We start from the raw sequence: 17,863 nt of genomic DNA on the forward strand, positions 1-17,863 counted from the left end.
CCACTCCACAAAGATTTGTTGAGTGAATGCCTCAAGAGCAAACAGGATAAACCCAAGTGGCATCTGCTTCTTCCCAACACCATCACGTTGAGGGCTTCTGGAGGAATTTTTCACTTGGAAGATGCATGTTATTTTTTTTTTTTAAACTTCATAGAAAAAAGTCGTGTTAATATTTTAAATTATATTATTTCAAATTTCTTAATTGACATTTGCACAAAATATAGCCACATGAATATATTCTCCTTGCAAGAGAGTTAAACTATTATAATTTAAGGCTAAAGTCCTTTTTACAAATACACCTATGGGATGTGGTATTAAAAAGAGACTTTTCACAGGGTGGAACTAGTTCATCTCCAAGCAGTCCAACAAAATACAGAGTAGGACTCCACGAAGCCAAGTCAGTAGGTGGTTTTATTCCCTTTTATTCAAAGGGAACAAGGGACTTCCCTGGTGGTCAGTGGTTAAGACACCGAGCTTCCAGTGCAGGGGGAACAGGTGCAATCTCTGATTAGGGAACTAAGATACTTCATGCCACGCTGTGCAGCAGTTTCTTCTCCGTCTTGAGTGATGCTCATCAAGAGGACTGTGCTGGTTCAAGCACCTGCGAAAGTGGCTTATGTTGGACATCAATACTGTAGATCGTCCCAGCTCTACTGCACTCAGAGCTCTTGGGCAGCACTGCATAACTTACCTACAACATAGTGAGAGCATCGCTTTTATGTGAAAAGTTCAGTAAGAAAGCAAAACCGAATTTGACCCTGTCATCTAATGTCATCATCTCTTTTGTTTGGGTACTTCCAGGTTGTAAAAGCACGTGCACGTAGTGCCACCTGGTGTTCCTAGGCGGAACTGCAGGACACAGAGCCCACAGGCCTCTGACCGCAGAACCTGAGAGAGGGGGGAGAAAGCCACTTGACAGCCCGCTTCAATCAAACCTAGTAAACTCTCAAGCCCAACTTTCAAATTATTAGTGAAATTTCAAAAAAGCCCCATATGCAGTAAAGTTCACTGTGATTTTTTCTTTAAAAACATTTGGAAATCTATAATCCGTCCATGCACCTAAATGGGCGTAATGTGAGTTATTATTAATACAATACACTTGACCCTTAAACAACATGGGATGAATTGTGTGGGTCCACTTATATGCTGGAACCACCGTGAGTCGTGGGTCGGCAGCTGGTTTGCTAGTATTTCTGCGAATCCCTTGCCCCCGACCTTCAACCGCCGCGCACTGATGAGCATCAGCCCGTGGTTACCCAGCAGTGACCCGGACGCACAGTCGAGTTTGCAGATTGACTGACAGACGTTTGGCCCAGATGTAGGATGAATGATCCAGACTGTTCCGGCCGAAGAAGGAAAGGAACAGATCGCAACGCCCACGCGCATTCTTGGGAGAGGGAGGTGAGGTCCATCGGCGTGGGGTCCGGCCTGTTGCACTCCCTGCAGACCTGCCGTGGTTAGAACCGCACCTGATACATAACAGGTGCTCAACACACCTGAGCTCAACCCCGGCAATAGATGCACGAACCTCCTTCTCTACCCACCGCGCCTGCGCAGGAGCCACGCGTGCGACCATTCCGCGCGCTCTGCGCCTGCACAACGTCTGCCTGCATAACGTCTGTCTGCATAGCGCCTACGCGGCTTCCGGGCCGCTTCGCTGCGCTAGGTTTGAGCCCTGTGAGCCCCGGTAGTACGGCGGCGGCGCCGTCCCGGCCTCCTCTTCGGCGTTCCCACGCCCACTCGGCGGGCTCTCGGCCTCCACGTCAGGGCCGCGCCGCGGAGATGGCGGCTCAGAAGATAAACGAGGGGCTGGAACACCTGGCCAAAGCAGAGAAATAGTGAGTGAGGGGCCCAGCGCGGCCTTGGGCGAGCGCCGGGGTCGGCGCCTCCTAGGCCAGTCTGAGTCAGCACCAGGTGGGGGGCTCTGCCGCGGGGGCGGAGCCGGGCGGACGGGGTGGGGGCCGCCGCGCCCCGGAAGCGCTGCCTTCCGCCGCCGGAAGTGGGCGTGCCTTGGGCGGTGGGGGCGCTGCCGGCTCCGAGCGCATCTCTCTGTATCTTCGCGCAGGTGCTCCTGGTTCCTGGCTCTTTGGGCAGTTACCTGGCCCAACTATGTTTTAAAATCTCTAGCTTTTCCCAAGTGTAGCAACAAGATGACTTAACGGATGTGTCTTGTCTTTGGTGGAATTTTAAAAGTTCTGGTAGACAATGGGGCTTCCCAGGTGACTCAGTGGTAAAGAATCCATCTGACAGAGCTGGAGACGCGGTTTCCACCCCTGGGTCAGGAACCCTGGAGAAGGGAATGGCAACCCACTCCGGTATTCTTGCCTGGAGAATCCCAACGACAGAGGAGCCTGGCCGGCTACAGTCCATGGGGTCACAGAGAGTCGGACACGACTGAGTGCGCGCGAGCGCACACACACACACACACACGGTGGAAAATATAATGAGGACTTCGGGGTAGGGATGGGGATTAGAATTTTGCTTTATTGCGATGCTTTCTCAATTTTGTGGATTAGAGTAGACAAGCTGCATTTTAACCGTTTTGTTTTTCTTAGCTTGAGAGTTGTTTACAAATTTGAACCTTACAGTAGAGTTACACAAATATAAACTTTAATTGGCAAATTAAAAGGAACACAAGAAAGGCTGAACGTCTGCAGGCTATAGGGGCTTCCCCCTCTCTCAGTTAAGGTGCCCCCCTGATTCCTTGGCTTTCACTAACTGAATTCAGAATTTAAGATGGTGTTTTATTTAGCAATTCTTATGCACACCCAGTGTTCTTGCCTGGAGAATCCCAGGGACGGGGGAGCCTGGTGGGCTGCCATCTATGGGGTCGCACAGAATCGGACACGACTGAAGTGACTTAGCAGCAGCAGCAGCAGCAGCAGCATGCATACCTAAGTTTGACAGTCACAGGGTTAGTTTAAGCTGTAAGTCTGAAGTTACAGAAAGCATCAACGGAAAGGACACGGAGATGTGGGCTCAGGATCGATTGGCCTGTGGTCCTGGAGAGCAGCTGCTCTTGTTCTCCAGTCCTGCTCTCCTCCCCATGTTGCCCTGCCCTCTGGTTGCCCTTGCTGTCCACTGCAGCTCATTGCAGACTTCCTGCTGCCGCCCTCTGTCCCTCTGAGGGTTTGTCTTTCTGGCCTCGCTCTGCAGTCTCCTTGGAGGATCTTAACTGGGCGCTGGTGTGGCCTGTGTTGATGGCTCAGGTTATCTGTGCCTCTCCTGAGCTGCAGTCTCAGGAATCCAGCTGCTCACTGCGGTACCTCGACTGTCCCAGGCTTTAGTGCACCTCAGGGCTTGTTACACCCTGGATGCTGCTGATGCTACCCTGTTTCCGGTTCAGCAGGGCTGGGGGAGGCTTAACAATTCATACATTTCTAGCGAGCTAGCAGCAAATACTGGCACTGCTCGTCTGGGGACCAGGCAGTGATTACCTCAACTCTCCTTGGATGTTATGTAGACATTTCAGAAGGGGGAGACCATGTCTGTGACAGTGGGAGGGAAAGTGATGAAGTGTGTCCAGGAACTTTGGATGGAGGTAGACTAATGGGGACTTTCCAGTTGATGGTTCCCCTCTCTCCCTATTTACAGACCTACAAAGTCCTTACAAGCAGGGTTCTGACTTAAGAATGTGGTTGATAACTTCTGTTAACTGTATCTTCCTTTCATTTAGCCTGAAAACTGGTTTTTTGAAATGGAAGCCGGATTATGACAGCGCTGCTTCTGAGTATGGAAAAGCAGGTATCTGTGACAGTTGTCCTGCCTCCTGCAGTGTGTTATGTTGGTCTCAGCATAATTCTCACTCTTAGTGCTTCCTGTAGCATCTTAGTTGTTAGAAAAAACAACCAAAGACCTGCCCAGACCCTGTGCTTTTCTAGGTTCTGTTTGCAGGTGTCTTGAGTGCCGAGTTGCAAACCCGGCTGCGTCCCTCTCCCATGAGGGCAGACTGTGGGGTGGGCGCAGCTGTGGGCTTTTAGCATCATTAGCGTGTTCTTGAAGTGCAGTCAGTTCATACTATATACTTCCAGGAGTTGTCATACTTTTCTCCCAGCTGTTTCTGAATAAAGACTTTTTTGGTTCACTTTGTAAAGCGCGTAAGCCTCATTCTCAGCAGTTGTTTGTGCACAGCGCGTGTTAGCCTCTTGTTCTTTACAGCCTTGGTCAGAGATGTGCTGATAGTTTTTCATCCAACGTTAAGTTTATAGGCATATTTTAATATCTTGGTTTGCATATAAGATAAAAGCAGTCTGAAATTTCCAACAGAAAGAGAACTTATTACAAATTCAGCATTTTCAGTTATGGAATGACAGCTTTCAGCGTATCTGTGATGATTTTGGACATAAAGCATAGTATGATTTTGAAATAGGCTGAACACGTTTTATTGTGTGCTTCTGCGGTGGTTGTGATCACATGTGTTAGCCTTGGGTAGAAATCACCTAAGAAATCTGCTTTTAGCAGACTTTAGTTTTAGTATATCACCAGGAATAAAGAAGTCAGAAAAAATTAAAACTAATTGGCACAATGTAGGATATAGTTTCTAGAGAATAATTATTAAAATAATTACAGGTTCACATTTTACATGGGTTTTATGGACGCTTCATACAAGAATGTTTTTGTAACTGGAGAGCATGACATTTTGCAGATCTCCTCCATAAGGGAAATTTAACATGAAACTGTTCTATATGCATCTGAGACCATTTCTGCTTTCAGAAATAAGTACTTCCAAGTCAGATTTTCCTGTTAAAACATTGTTTGTTTTCTTTAAGGGATTATGCAAGATACATTTCATCAGTAAAGTTTTATGACAGCAAAATGTAGAAATTCAGGGATAAAATAGTTTATTGTTTGTTTATTTTCAGCATTTTAAGATAATTTTAAGAGTGTTTTTAGCAAGTAATATTTTCTTAAAGCAGTATACTTTTCACTTATTTGTAAGCAACACTTCATGAACTTTCCAAAGTCTATAAAATAGTAATTAAAGATTGTGCTAAAAAAGATTATAAAAATATTGAGTGTGCTTATTGGACTTCAGTTTCAAAATAATTTAAATAGAATAAACTATAACTGAGTACCGTTTCTGTTGTAAACTGTGAAACTGGTGAGGAAAGGAGCTGTCTTTGTGATGACGCCTGTTTGCATTGTTGCTCGATTGATGTGATCTAAGTTCTTCAAAGTGTACGTGCTGGTGTTAGAAAGAGTTAAAAAAAAAAACTTTTGAAAATACTTGTAGATTATTGATAACCAAAAAAGTTACAAGCAAATGGTGTAGAAAAAAGTAGTATTTATAATTTTATGAAATTTCCTAAGTATTTGATTGTTAAGTTTATTTTCTAATACCTTACATATCATGCAGATTTCAGTAGTGATTCATTTGAGGTTTTTTTTTAAATGATGGAAATAGAAAATCTGTTTTTATTTTCCTCTGTTTCAGCTGTTGCTTTTAAGAATGCCAAACAGTTTGAGCAAGCAAAAGACGCCTGCCTGAAGGAAGCTGTGGCCCATGAGAACAACAGGGCGTATCTTTTCAACCTTTGGAAATGGTTATGAGTTTGCTGCCTGTGGGGTACAGTGCTGTTAGCTTAGAAGCCTCTTAGAACAACTCTGCATGTCTAAACTCTGAAGGTGGTTTATGGAGACTTGATCGTGATCCACACTGCTTTGCAGAGCTGCCTTGGAGAGTTCATTGATTCTGGATTTGCTCGATGATGGTTTTACTTGGGATGAAATGAGGGAGATGCAAGAGACAGGTGCTGAAAAGCGAAGAGGTGGTGCAGGTCGACAGAGAGGCCGCTGTGTAACTATTTTCAGAGGATAGTCTTCCTAAAAAAAAATTTGAAAGAAAGTTTTTAAGTAGTTGAAAACAAATTTTCCTGAGGTATTTTATAATCTTCTTGACTAAAAAATGTTTGCTTTACTTCACGTGCAGATTACGGTTATAGTAATCTTGCATTTTTAGTAAAACATCAGATTAATGCATAATAGGAGTAGCTTAAAGACCTGTGTGGTGTTTTGTCAGTGTTTTTGTCAATTGCGTAGGTTTTAGTAGACATCCTCAGGCATTAAATGATCTCTTTACCTGGTTGACTCTGGGAGATGGTGATGGACAGGGAGGCCTGGCGTGCTGCGATTTATAGGGCCGCAGAGAGTTGGACACGACTGAGCTACTGAACTGACTGAAACTGACTTACCTGGTTTGTGGAGTTTGCCTTTTTGAACAGATTGGGGCAGTGATTTAGTTAGCCTTGCTTTTTAAAATAATGGATCTTTAGAAACTGTTTTTTTTTTTTCCCCTTAATTGTGACTTTATTACATCTATTCAGCCTTTTTCACGCTGCCAAGTAAGTAAATTTCTTTTATGTGTTCATGTATTTGTAGGTTATTATGTTTTAAGTGTTGCTCCGTTCCCTTAGGTCAGTAAATTTTTCCTAGTTATAAGCCCAGAAATAGTGAATTCATGTGTACTGCTGTAAATAAAATAGTGCTTTACATTTGTTTCAGTCTTCACCTGAACCTTAAAAATGAAGTCACTCCTCACTAAGATATTCAGTGTTTAAATCACCATCATATTTTTAGGACCATTTTGTTTACTAACCTGTGAAAAAACAAGTGAGTTAGAAACCCTGTTTTTCCCCTCTTTCTTAATATAGCTACTGGTGCCTGTTCAGAGAAGCAGAAAATTTTCTTTCGCTTCTGAGGAGAAAAAAATATCTGTTTCAAAACTTGGATTTAGGTTTGTCAGGTAGAAAGTCAGTTAGCTTCTGTGAGCTTTACTTAATTTTGCATTGGCAAAGAGAAGTCTCTTTACCTTAGATGCCTGCTGTTTCTAAGGTATTGTTGCCCACATAGATAAATGGAAGAAAAATTTCGTTGTGTTGTAACAAGGGCCTAAAGTAAGTATGTATTGCCTGAGCCAGTTTGAACTGACGCAACTTCTCGTGTCTGGTAGGAGGTTTCTCCTCCCATCAGGATCTCATCTGAGAACTTGTATTCTCTCTGCAGAGCATACGAGCAAGCCGGCATGATGCTGAAGGTCAGTGATGTTGGGGCACATCTGCCCTGTAGGTAAAATGAGTTATGGTTTGTAGTCTTAAGGACGAGACCAGCAAGTGTGATATCCTCAAGGATTTGTCAGCTTAGTCAAAGATGAATGGGCAGGTTTGAAAACAAGCCCTGCAAGGTCAGCATGGAGACGCAGTGCGTCAGCCTAGAGTAGATAACACCTGTAAACTTTACACTTCACTTTTTCATGATTTTTTCCAGTTTTTAAAAAAGGTTTGGATTGGGGATGCTAGATGTATGGCTCACGTGATGCTGAGACTCAGTTTACTAGTAAGATACATAGAGTTACTCTGTTGACGGCACTCAGAGTAAGAGGGTTGCAAGCGCAAGTGCACACAGGGGTATGGCTGAAATGGAGGAGGCAGGCCTGGACGTGGTGGGGGTGGGGAGAAATGCAGCTACCAGGAGTGGGTAGGTCCCCACAGCTGCCACTCTGCCCTGCTCGCCAGTGCCGTGTGGGGGCATGAGCCTGCTGATGCTTTTGGTATTTTAATATATGAAGCCACCAAAAGACCTTCTATGGGCGTGTCTGATTATGAGATGCAGATGGTTAAAGCACAGTGACCTTGGAAATGAGACCCAGCCCTTGGGCTCCTGGTTTGCGGCCTGGTTCGCACAGGCCTTGTGTGTAGCAGTCACTCCTGAGTATTCCAGGAACTGTAGCTGCTCAGGAAACACTGAAGAGCAAGTGGGCTTCTCCTGTTTGTGTAGTTTCTCTGAAACCCCGTGAAGGACTGGGCTCTGCAGGATCAATTGGTGTGTTTCTGGTTTGGCAGAAGGCAGCCTGATGGGGAGAGTGACCTTGCAAAGGCGTTTCATTTTCAGTATGTGTATTGTGTCATGTTTTGGGTCTTTTGCCTTCTCCAGTTTCAGATTGTTAATTCTGTATTTTTTAATTTATGCATTTACTGCTTTGTGCCCTATTGTTTGCCTAAAGGAGATGCAGAAACTCCCAGAGGCTGTTCACCTGATCGAGAAGGCCAGCATGATGTACCTGGAGAACGGCACCCCAGACACGGCCGCCATGGCCCTGGAGCGGGCCGGGAAGTGAGTGTGGACAGGGGCTCCGCCTGGGAGTCTTTTTGTTTTGATGAAAGTCCAGTGAAAACAAGTTTTCTGTTTCGTGTATAAGTCAGGTATTCTTGTTTCATTTAGGCTGATAGAGAATGTAGATCCAGAAAAGGCTGTGCAGTTATATCAGCAGACAGCCAATGTGTTTGAAGTAAGTGAATTTGTTTTCTCTAAGTAGACTTAGACTGTTTAGTTTCGTGAGAAACACAGCGGCTACTTTGAAAGCTCACAAGTGAACTCTTCTTCTGTGAGCAGTGAGATGGGTTCTAGTGGCTTTGGTGTCACTGCCCCCACTTCTCCCAACCCTGTCCCTCCCCCATCCCCTCCCCCCATCCAGTGCGGTTACTTTTTAATCAGATGATTGTTGGGGGAGGAGAAAAATTCCTGCCTTAAAGCCGCCCACGCACTCTTCTCTTGGATCGACAGAATGAAGAGCGCCTGCGGCAGGCTGTCGAACTCCTGGGGAAAGCCTCCCGGCTGCTGGTGCGCGGGCGCAGGTACGTCTCACACCACTGTGCTCCTGTGACCTGTGACCTCAAGGCCATGTTTAGGCAAGGGCTTGTTGATCGTTCGGGTGCAACCCGGGGCGCACCAGGCCCATAATACAGCAGCACCTTGGGTTAAACATGGAAAGGCCTGCTGCTGCTCTAAGACCTGGCTCGGCTGCTCTAGAGACGGCTGTCTGGTCTGTTACCTGGGTTGGGGGGAACGTCGTGATGTCTCTGGGGAACAAGTATCTGTAGCGCTCACCCAGGAACGTGGACGGATTCCCGACAGCCAGACAGTGTCATCACACAGGTTGTTTACCATTTTATCCTTCAGACTTAGTACCCACACACAGCATGAGTAGCTGGATCCCAGATAACTAGGATCCTGTAGAATTTCCTTGTTTTTACTTCACTGCAGTTTAAGCTTAGTAACCTATCTCCATTATTAATAAAGCTATGCAGAGGAGAATGTGTGCGAGTGGACAGGAGAAGGTGACTGTTGACGATCGTGGTGTCGAGGAGGACGTTTGCTCACCGCTCCCTGGCTGCCCACTCTGTTCCCCCTCCCCCATCACTGCTTGTTTTGGGCCCCAGGAGCTGTCAGGGCCTGACGAGGCTGGCGTGGGCGCTTGAGGATGCGGACACGGTGGGGGTCGTTCTTGCAGCAGCCAGTGCTCCTGGGGCATCTGCATGGACTTCCAAGGAAGGAGAGGGCTCTGTGATGGTGGAGTCAGGCCTGGTCTCTCCAGGGCTTCTCACAGCCGCTCGCAGAGCAGTTAGTTGAATCTGATAGATGCTCATTATTGGATGGTCCTTACCAGACCCGACTCCCATATGAAGCAGCCTGTCCTGAAGTCCTCTTGCTCTGTCTGCTGGGGGTCGGGGAGGGCAAGTCAGATGCAGTAGTCACACCGACTTCGTGGAGCTCTCGGAGGGCGCGGGGCGGTGGCTAACAGAGCCCGATGCCACCTTCATTTCTCTAGAACCTGTGACGTCAGACACGTCACACCATGGTCTCTGCTGTGGGGCACTTAGACCTGCCTTGTTCAGCATTTCTTGTTTTGTCTTCAGGTTTGATGAGGCGGCACTCTCTATTCAGAAAGAGAAAAACATTTATAAGGAAATTGAGAATTATCCAACTTGTTATAAGGTATGCTTTCAAAGTGCTTAGTTTTGGCTTTTCTTTGGACCATATTGGTATAACTGTGCCTGAGACCGTGTTCTATGAACATTTGTTAATTTTTTAAAGTAATACCTTCTGGACCTCTGTTTTTGGCTGAGATGGAGTAATCCTGTTGCCTCTCTCCTGCTGGTCAACAGCCAGCACTGCTGGGCAGGGCACAGGAGACAGTGCCCTGAGGACTCTGAGCATTGAGCGGGTGGGAAGACTTCTGACTTCATGTCCCCTCTGCCTCTTAGCTTCGAGAGAGGCACCCCCCATCTTCTAACCAGAGGGTCTGGGGAAGAGGCCCCCGTAGAAACCCTGTCTCTACAGCGGGAGGAGCTAGGAAAAGGGGCCCAGAGAGGAGGGCTGCAGGAGGGGGCTCCCGAGTGTGTGTGCATGTGTGTTTCGGGGGGTCGCCAGGCCCAGAGCAGAGGGGCTGAACTAAGACCAGAGCCACTGCCCAGGAAGCAGACCTAATGTGTGGCCTGAGCCTGGGATGGTGGGCGGGTTGGTGCAGGTGCCACAGGCCAGTGACTGGACAGAGGGAGTCAGGAAGATGTGGCGGTTGTCAGAGAAGAGACCCAGGTGTTGGCTCAGCAGATCTAGACCGTAAAGTGGCTGTGACAGCTGCTCCACGCGACCAAGGGCAGCACTGGTGGAGCTGTAGATAGAGGGACTTTTTTTTTTTTTAATAGAAACTATAAATGAACGAAATGAGAGTTTTAGAGCTGAAACAGCGAGGTCCGAAACCCAGTAGCGGGTGGGCCTCATCTGAAAATGGAGATGAACGTCAGATGCAAACCAAGTCACATTGCAGGTGTCGTGGAATCGGCTTTGGCATGGATGTGAACCTGCCCTAACCCTCCCTTTTGTTTCAGAAAACAATCGCCCAGGTCTTGGTGCACCTGCACAGAAACGACTACGTGGCGGCTGAGCGCTGTGTCCGCGAGAGCTACAGGTGAGGCCCGGCCGTGCGCCCTGCTGCCCAGCTCTGCTGGCGCGGGTGGCCCTGCCCTCAGAGGCGGGGCTTTTGTTTTCCGTGAAGTTCAGCACAGGGCGAGGACATGGCGAGCCTTTCAGCTTTTGCAGCAGGGTTTTTATGAGTTGGGTTCTTTGCTGTTTTTCTCCTGGTGCTTCTGTGGAAGTGAGTGACTTGAGTAATTTTGTGATGTTTGCCATATAAGAAAAGAGAAAGTCCTCAGGTATATGTTTCAGGAAGGTCAGGATAAGGGGTTTTCTCACAGGTGATGTGAGCAGCCTGAGGCTAGGCCCCCCGACACCTGGGCCCCAGGTCCTCTGCTGGTAACCGTCCTGGGCGTGACCTGTGCTCGTATGTGATCAGACCTGTGCGCAGGGGTAGGTGTGTGGGGCCCACACCCATGTGTATGTCCCGGCAGCATCCCCGGCTTCAATGGCAGCGAGGACTGCGCTGCCCTGGAGCAGCTCCTGGAGGGCTATGACCAGCAAGACCAGGACCAGGTGGCCGAGGTGTGCAACTCGCCGCTGTTCAAGTACATGGACAATGATGTGAGTGCCCACCCCGCCCCCTGCCCTGGCCTCCGCCCCCTCCCCTGAGGCCGACACTTAGAAAGGAAGCTCACAGGGAGCACGTGGAGCAGGTATCCTGTGGTGGCACCCCCCGCTCCGTCTGCGGGTCCCTCTCCAGGTCACTGAGTTTCTGTCAGGCTCATGGGGTCTTGGGGCCCCTCAGGCAGTGGCCACACTGGTCAGGGCCCCACCCTGCAGCCCAGCGGTGTTGGGTTTTATGGCGGTGTTTCCCTCCGAGTGGTGTCCAGGTTTTCAGGGGGCAGAGACCAGGCCTTGGCACACAGGTGAGAGCCGTGGTATCGAAGGTCAGGCCCGGATGTCTAGTCTGAGCTGCACTTTGTCATTGACAGTATGCAAAGCTGGGCCTGAGCCTGGTGGTCCCAGGAGGCGGTGTCAAGAAGAAGGCAGCAGCTCCCCCACAGGCCAAGCCCGAAGGCACCGCTGCCCCCGCCGCCGAGGATGAGGAGGACGAGTACGCAGGGGGGCTGTGCTAGGCTCGGCCCTGCCGGCATGACTCACCCCCAGACTCCGCGGAGGGCGGCCGGACTCACGGTGTCCTGGCTCTGATGCTGTAAGACAAGTCTCGTTCCTGGTTCCCGGACCACTGCTCTGCCCCGTGCCTGGAAGCATTTCCTTTCTTTCCCTGACAAGAGCTCTTCTCAGACACCAGCAGGAATTAACAGAGAAACATCCCATCACGTCATACGATAGCTGATTTTAAAATTGGCAAACCCATTTCTCGACAGACTTGTTCTAAACAAAAGGGGTAACACGCATGGGCAGTTTTTTCTCTTGGGCTCGTGTCATTTGTTAGAAAAGTTGTTTGCATTTTATTTCATAATTGCTGCTAAAAGTGAAGTTTACTGGTTAAACAAAGTAATATTGTAAACATTTGTTTTCATAAGGAGATTTATGCCCCGTAATAATTAGAGACATTTAAGTTATTAAACCTTCAGATGGAGTGTGGGCCAGGAGGCTGTTCTGAGCCTTACGACGTTACTTCTCCCAGAACAAGACGCACCTGGAGTGTCGTGTGGGTGCCTGAACATTTTGACGGTGGCCTGTCCCAGGGGCCCTGTGCACATCTGCAGCTCTCCCTGGACCGTGGGCATTCCCTCCTAGAGCTCAGCGACAGGTCTCCTCACCCGCCAGCCTGTTGGCCGGCCTTAGTCCCGCAGACCTGTCCTCCCCCTGAGGGCCTCAGCTCAACGTGGAGGCGCTCTCCGTAAATCTCCCGCATGTGGCTGAGAGCAGGACTGCCTTCACAGGCGGGGTGCTGGTGTGCGGTTCCTTCCTGGCCTCTCCTGATGGGTTGTCTTCAAGGTGTTCTCTGCCTGAGCTCAGCCTTCTCTCCTGGTGGGAAGAAGCCCAGACCCTGCAGTGCAGCTGATGCCATCCACCTGGCCTCCTGGGCTCAGGTCTGCTGGCTTCCCGGGGACACAGAGGCAGTGTCACGGGAGGACAAGGTCACCCTGAGCTCTGGGAGAGTCCACGGAGTGTCCTTGCAGGGCAGGTGGGCAGTAGATGAACTCTTTCTGGAAGGTCCGGGTCAGAACACTAACGAACATCCTCCTCGAGTGCTCCCCTACCCCCCAACCTGGCACCCACGTGGTCTGTGGGCAGTGGCTCCTTCCAGCCCTTGTTTGGGGACGCTGGTCTCAGTAGCATTTGTGCTCGGTGATGTGTTAATAGTGCACACTTGTCCTTGCTGCTGTGCCCTCCACATCCAGCCACCCTCCAGGAGTCACCTTAATGTGCATTTGAGCTCGTTCACAGCCATCTCAGCAGATTCGGCCGCACCTAGAAGATGCTCTCAACTGCATTGTGTAGACTGTTATCCAGTGCAGCCTTGGAAGAAAGGCTTCACTTCTCTTTTCCTTCATATTAATAGAACAAAAATGCGTACTGAGCCGGGGGGTCCTGCAGGGCTTGGGGAGTGGGCCTCCCAGTGCAGGGGGCTGGAACCTGGGCATCCCTGACTACCGCCACCCCACCCCCACGGGTTATGGTACATGCGGGGCAGGTGGCTGTTCCCGACATCAGGGTTTCCTGCCTGGGGTCTGGCGAGAAGTGTCTCCTCTTCCTGCTCACAGGAGCTGTTCTCCTTGGGGGTGCTCAGGAGCAGGGAGTGGTGGTCACAGCAGGGAAAGGTGTCTGAGCTCATGTGGTCCCTTTCCCGGAGAGGGTCCACATGCGCGTTCTCAGAGCCCAGCAGTCCCTGTACTGTCCTGTGTGAGTGAATCAGTCTGCAGAGTCTAATATATTGAACTTAACTGTACATATGCAGAGTGTGGTATTTGTGTATGAAACTGTGCTTTATTCCTGTTTTTTTCCAGCTTTGATGAATAATATTAAATGTTATGGAAATGCTGATTATTGCTTCTATGGGAAGATAATTACAAAAATAAAATCTGAAACCATGCAGGTGTGGTGGTTCTTTTTATTATATTTTATGCTTGACTTGTTTCCTTTTTCCAAAGATACATTGTCAGCTACTGCCAGGCGCCCAGCTGTCCCAGACAGCACATTGCTAGACAGCAGTGTGTGTTCTGGTAAGTCGTGCTCTTGGGGGTCCTGAGGCCCCACCTGGGGGTTACTGTGACCTCGGGGAGCTTTTCAGGGTGCCCGTCACCAGTGACTGTCAGACCGTGCTCTCTGGCCTCAGGGAGGTGGGAGCCTTCAGCACACTTCAGTATATCAGGAGAGTAGTTGTTCCATTAAGTGAGGAGGTAAGGAAGCCAAAGTGACAAGGTTGGCATTTAATACCTGGTGTGCACCCTGGTTACCTGTGGACTCACATGACATCACTCAGATGTTTCCTGAGTGCGACTATGGAAGACCCCTATGTAATGCGCGCCCTGCCCTCCTGAGGGTGGGGGTCGGTGGGAGGATTTGGCCCCAGGACGGAAGTTGGGGCAAGATCCTGCAGGACACCTTGGGGGCGGGGGTAGCCACAGGTGAGTGAGCAGGGCAGGGAAAGTCCAGGGGAGATTGAGAGGTGGGGCCCCTCAGAGCTGAGGCTCCGAGGCCCAATGCCTCCGCCAGGGCCCCATCACACTTCCACTTCGATTACAAAATACGAAGATGAAACTTAAAGAATTCCGGGTGACCCAGGGATGCCCTTCAGAGCATAGGCACCTCTGGACGCTGGCCCTGTGCCGCCACGAAGACCCCACCACGGGGCAGCGCGCACACCTGGGCTCAGGTGTGAACGGTGCCTCCTGCAGCAGCAGTTCTCCTGTTTGGACTTGCGACCTACCCCCGCCCCCTCCGTCCTGGGGCAACTCCCCGGGGGCCTGGGGTCTAGTTCTGGGTTCACGGATGGGGGCCGGAGTTGATCCTTCTGCTCCGACGCCCCGGTGCCAGCCGGCCTCTCGGCTCTGGCCTGCCACTGCCCAGAAAACCGCATTTCTCCTGAGGGTGCTGATCTAGCTTCTCACTGAGCTGGCGGGGTTGGGGGGTGGTCCCCTTGGGGGCGGGGATGGACACAGAGTGGGAGGGGAGCAGAGAGTTGAGAGAAACCAGACTCAGTTAACAGCCGGAAGGCTGCTGCGGTGGGAGGGGCAGTAAGCAAGTGGCCATCGGCCCCTACAGCGCCCCCACCCGTCCCAGACAGTGTGAGCCCTGAGGGGACACGTCGGACGGATGGTCTCTGAGCCCGGGATCTCGAATCTTCCCACACACAAGGAAGCAGAGGTCTGGTCCTCTGGGTGTGTGTGAGTCACTCAGTTGTGTCCAACTCTGCCACCCCATGGACTGTAGCCCACCAGGCTCCTCTGTCCGTGGGGATTTTTCCAGGCAAGAATACTGGAGTGGGTTGCCAGTTCCTTCTCCAGGGAATCTTCCTGACCCAGGGATCGAACCCAGCGACCGAACCCAGGTCTCCTGCTGCTCCCGCACGGCAGGCGGGTCCTTTACCACTGAGCCACCTGGGAAACCCCCTGGTTTTCTTAACAGCAATCATTTGCTGTTCTGACTACCTGGTCTTTGTGGCAAACACCTCCCCAGCCCCAGCTAGCTATAACCTGGCTCCCCCACTCACTCCTCAGAGCAGACCCTCAAAGCTGCCTGAGGAGCTGCCTCTGGACTTGAAGTCCTCAGAAACTCAGCTGAATAAAATGTAATTCTCAGCTTTCAGGTTGTTCTTTTTTTTTTTTTTTTTCAGGGAACAGCCTTTATTTGTGGGCTGTCCCCTCTCTCTTTCCTTTCTGGCTTAATAACTTAGGTTCGTGAATCTGCCTGAAATACCTAGTTTCCTACGAGGACCTTGAGCATTTTTTGTCAGTGTCTTATGAACAGTGTCTTTTAAAATTAAAAAAAATTTAAATCAGTCATAGAGCTGTGCAGGTCATGCAAGATTACAAGTCTAGCAGATCATCACTTTATGATTCCTGCACTTTTCACCTGAATTTGTGTGCTCTTCAGAATACGAGTGTATCGAATTCTTTATCTCATTTACTATATGTCACTTATAGACCTTACAATAATGACTACTTTTCAAATATGTTCTACCCTATTCTTATTTGCACTCTAAAATGAAAATGTGAATAAGCCTTCAGAGAAGTGAAGTAAAGATGCTGATTTTAATAATAATAATGAAGGTTTGTTAAGGAAGGTCTCCGCTCAAGGGCTCAGCACCCGAGTTCCCAGGCCACCAGGTGGCGCTGTGGAGCGGGTTCAGGACCGCCTCACCAGGACCAGCTGCAGGGTCACTGCTGATGGACACAGAACGGACCGCAGGATGGGCGACACTTGTCTAAACAGCTGATTGGACAAACACATGAGTGCACTCACTCACAGACACAGGCTTTATTAACCTTGTTTGTTGTGTCTGTCTGCTCTTATTCTTCCTGCCCCATGTCACACCTGACGCTGACTGGTGGACAAGGACCAGCTGGGCCTCCGGGGTCTCCGCTCAGCTTTGACCTGGCCCACCTGCCACATCTCGGGGGGGATTGGGGAATGTTACTGGCATTGCAGTTCAGCCAGCTGCCTGTACGTGCTGGTAGCGCCCCAGCACTGGGATGAATACGCAATGTCCCCACTAGCGTGGGCACAGAGTGCTGTCCCTTGTCAGGAACCAAGACTGTCCCTCTGCCCCCACCCCCCAGCACCTCATGATGTCAGAGTAGCAGCAGTCCCGCCTCCAAGCCTGCTGCCCCACGGTAGCCACATGGAACTGTTAAAGTGGACACAAAGGAAATAAAATTCATTTATTTCATTCATTATCACACTGTCACGTCTGAGATGCTGGGTGGCCCTGGGTGGCCCTGTGTGTCCCTGGCCACAGAAAGCCCCTTGGACAGCGCTGGTCTGGGTGCCTGGCGGGTGTCGGTGAGTTGGATGGGGTGGGGGAGACTCAGGCAGGAATCATACCCGGAGGACATTTCCACACCAGTTTGGCGGGTACCAGGCGGCAGAGTCCAGGAGGTTCACGAAGAGGCTAGGCTGAGCTTTTAATTCCATGGCTCAGATCCCTCACTTCCAAAAGAAAACAGTGGTGCCTCCAGGAAACAGCAGAGGAGCCGCTGGTGTCATCCAGCCAGTGGCAGGTGGGATGGGAGGCGTGACTGTGTGCACTTCTGGTGTTTCCTCTGGACCGGCTCAGCACCCGGGGCTGAAATGCCCAAATGTCTGCTGCCCACTGGCCCCCAGGTGCCCAGCCTGGCTACAGAGGGTGAGGGCATTTCCACCCTGGATGCAGCTCTGCTTCCCTCCTTGGGGTTTTGTTTCATAGAAATTATGTAATTTTCTGTTTTATGAAAATTATGTAATTTTCAGTGCTAAAAAAAAGCACAGCGAGAAACCCCAAAAGTACAAAGAATAAAATAATTCTCTTCAGTCTCATCTTCAGAAACAAGCATTTCCTCCATGACCATCACTCCAGGCCTCTGGACAAACTGGGAAAGGGACCAGCAGGTACGAATTCACTTCAGGACAGGCTCCTAGTTACTATTTGTAAATAAAAGTGTGACACTTAATCTTCATGGAATTTAGTGAGAGAGAAGGAAGGCTAAAAAAAATTTTGAAATTTAGATGTGTTTCTTAATAAGATATGTATTTCTAAAAGATCTCACATTTAAAATACATTGGATTGTGTATGCTTTCACATGTAACTATTTCAGCTTTTGATATTTTCTGTCAGTTCCTTGCTCTGAAATATGGGAAAATTAGCACCACCCGGACCCTTATTTCTTAATATTTTTCTGATTCTATTATTAATTTTCCATGTTTGAGGTTGTAACATTGACATCTTCTTCTTTAACCACAATCCCTGTTCTTTTTTTTGTCTGAAAAACTTACTCTTAAATTTATATTTAAATGCTTCAGAACTTATCACTACTAATTTTAAACCATCATTTTTCCTTTTTTTAAAAAAAATGATTTTGACTTATCCCTTATTAACTAAATTTCTCTTTTTCCAAGAAAGGCTCATGGATTTCTTGAATTATTGCCTACATAGTGGCATTTGTGTCTTTTTACTTTATGTACAACTTGGCTAAGGCTGACACTTCAGGGTGACCCTTCC

The 17,863-nt window shown here is 49.2% G+C and overlaps 1 protein-coding gene and 1 long non-coding RNA gene across 2 annotated transcripts; one reads left to right on the top strand and one right to left on the bottom strand.

Moving 5' to 3' along the window:
- Positions 1-392: 392 nt before the first annotated feature.
- On the bottom strand, positions 393-1,661 carry LOC138428503 (uncharacterized). Its single transcript, XR_011252473.1, has 2 exons — positions 1,278-1,661; positions 393-691 (listed from the first exon to the last, which is right to left on the bottom strand). It is a non-coding gene; the product is annotated as an uncharacterized lncRNA (long non-coding RNA).
- A 96-nt stretch (positions 1,662-1,757) lies between these two features.
- On the top strand, positions 1,758-13,756 carry NAPG (NSF attachment protein gamma). Its single transcript, XM_069569292.1, has 12 exons — positions 1,758-1,838; positions 3,677-3,744; positions 5,435-5,519; positions 6,324-6,341; positions 7,003-7,033; positions 8,000-8,109; positions 8,218-8,284; positions 8,560-8,630; positions 9,693-9,771; positions 10,665-10,744; positions 11,184-11,313; positions 11,685-13,756. Exons 1-12 carry the CDS (start codon positions 1,783-1,785, stop codon positions 11,826-11,828), a joined length of 939 nt encoding a protein of 312 aa, XP_069425393.1. The 5' UTR covers positions 1,758-1,782; the 3' UTR covers positions 11,829-13,756.
- The last annotated feature ends 4,107 nt before the right edge of the window (positions 13,757-17,863 follow it).

This window comes from Ovis canadensis, chromosome 23 (genome assembly GCF_042477335.2).
Source record: "Ovis canadensis isolate MfBH-ARS-UI-01 breed Bighorn chromosome 23, ARS-UI_OviCan_v2, whole genome shotgun sequence".
NCBI lineage: Eukaryota > Metazoa > Chordata > Mammalia > Artiodactyla > Bovidae > Ovis > Ovis canadensis.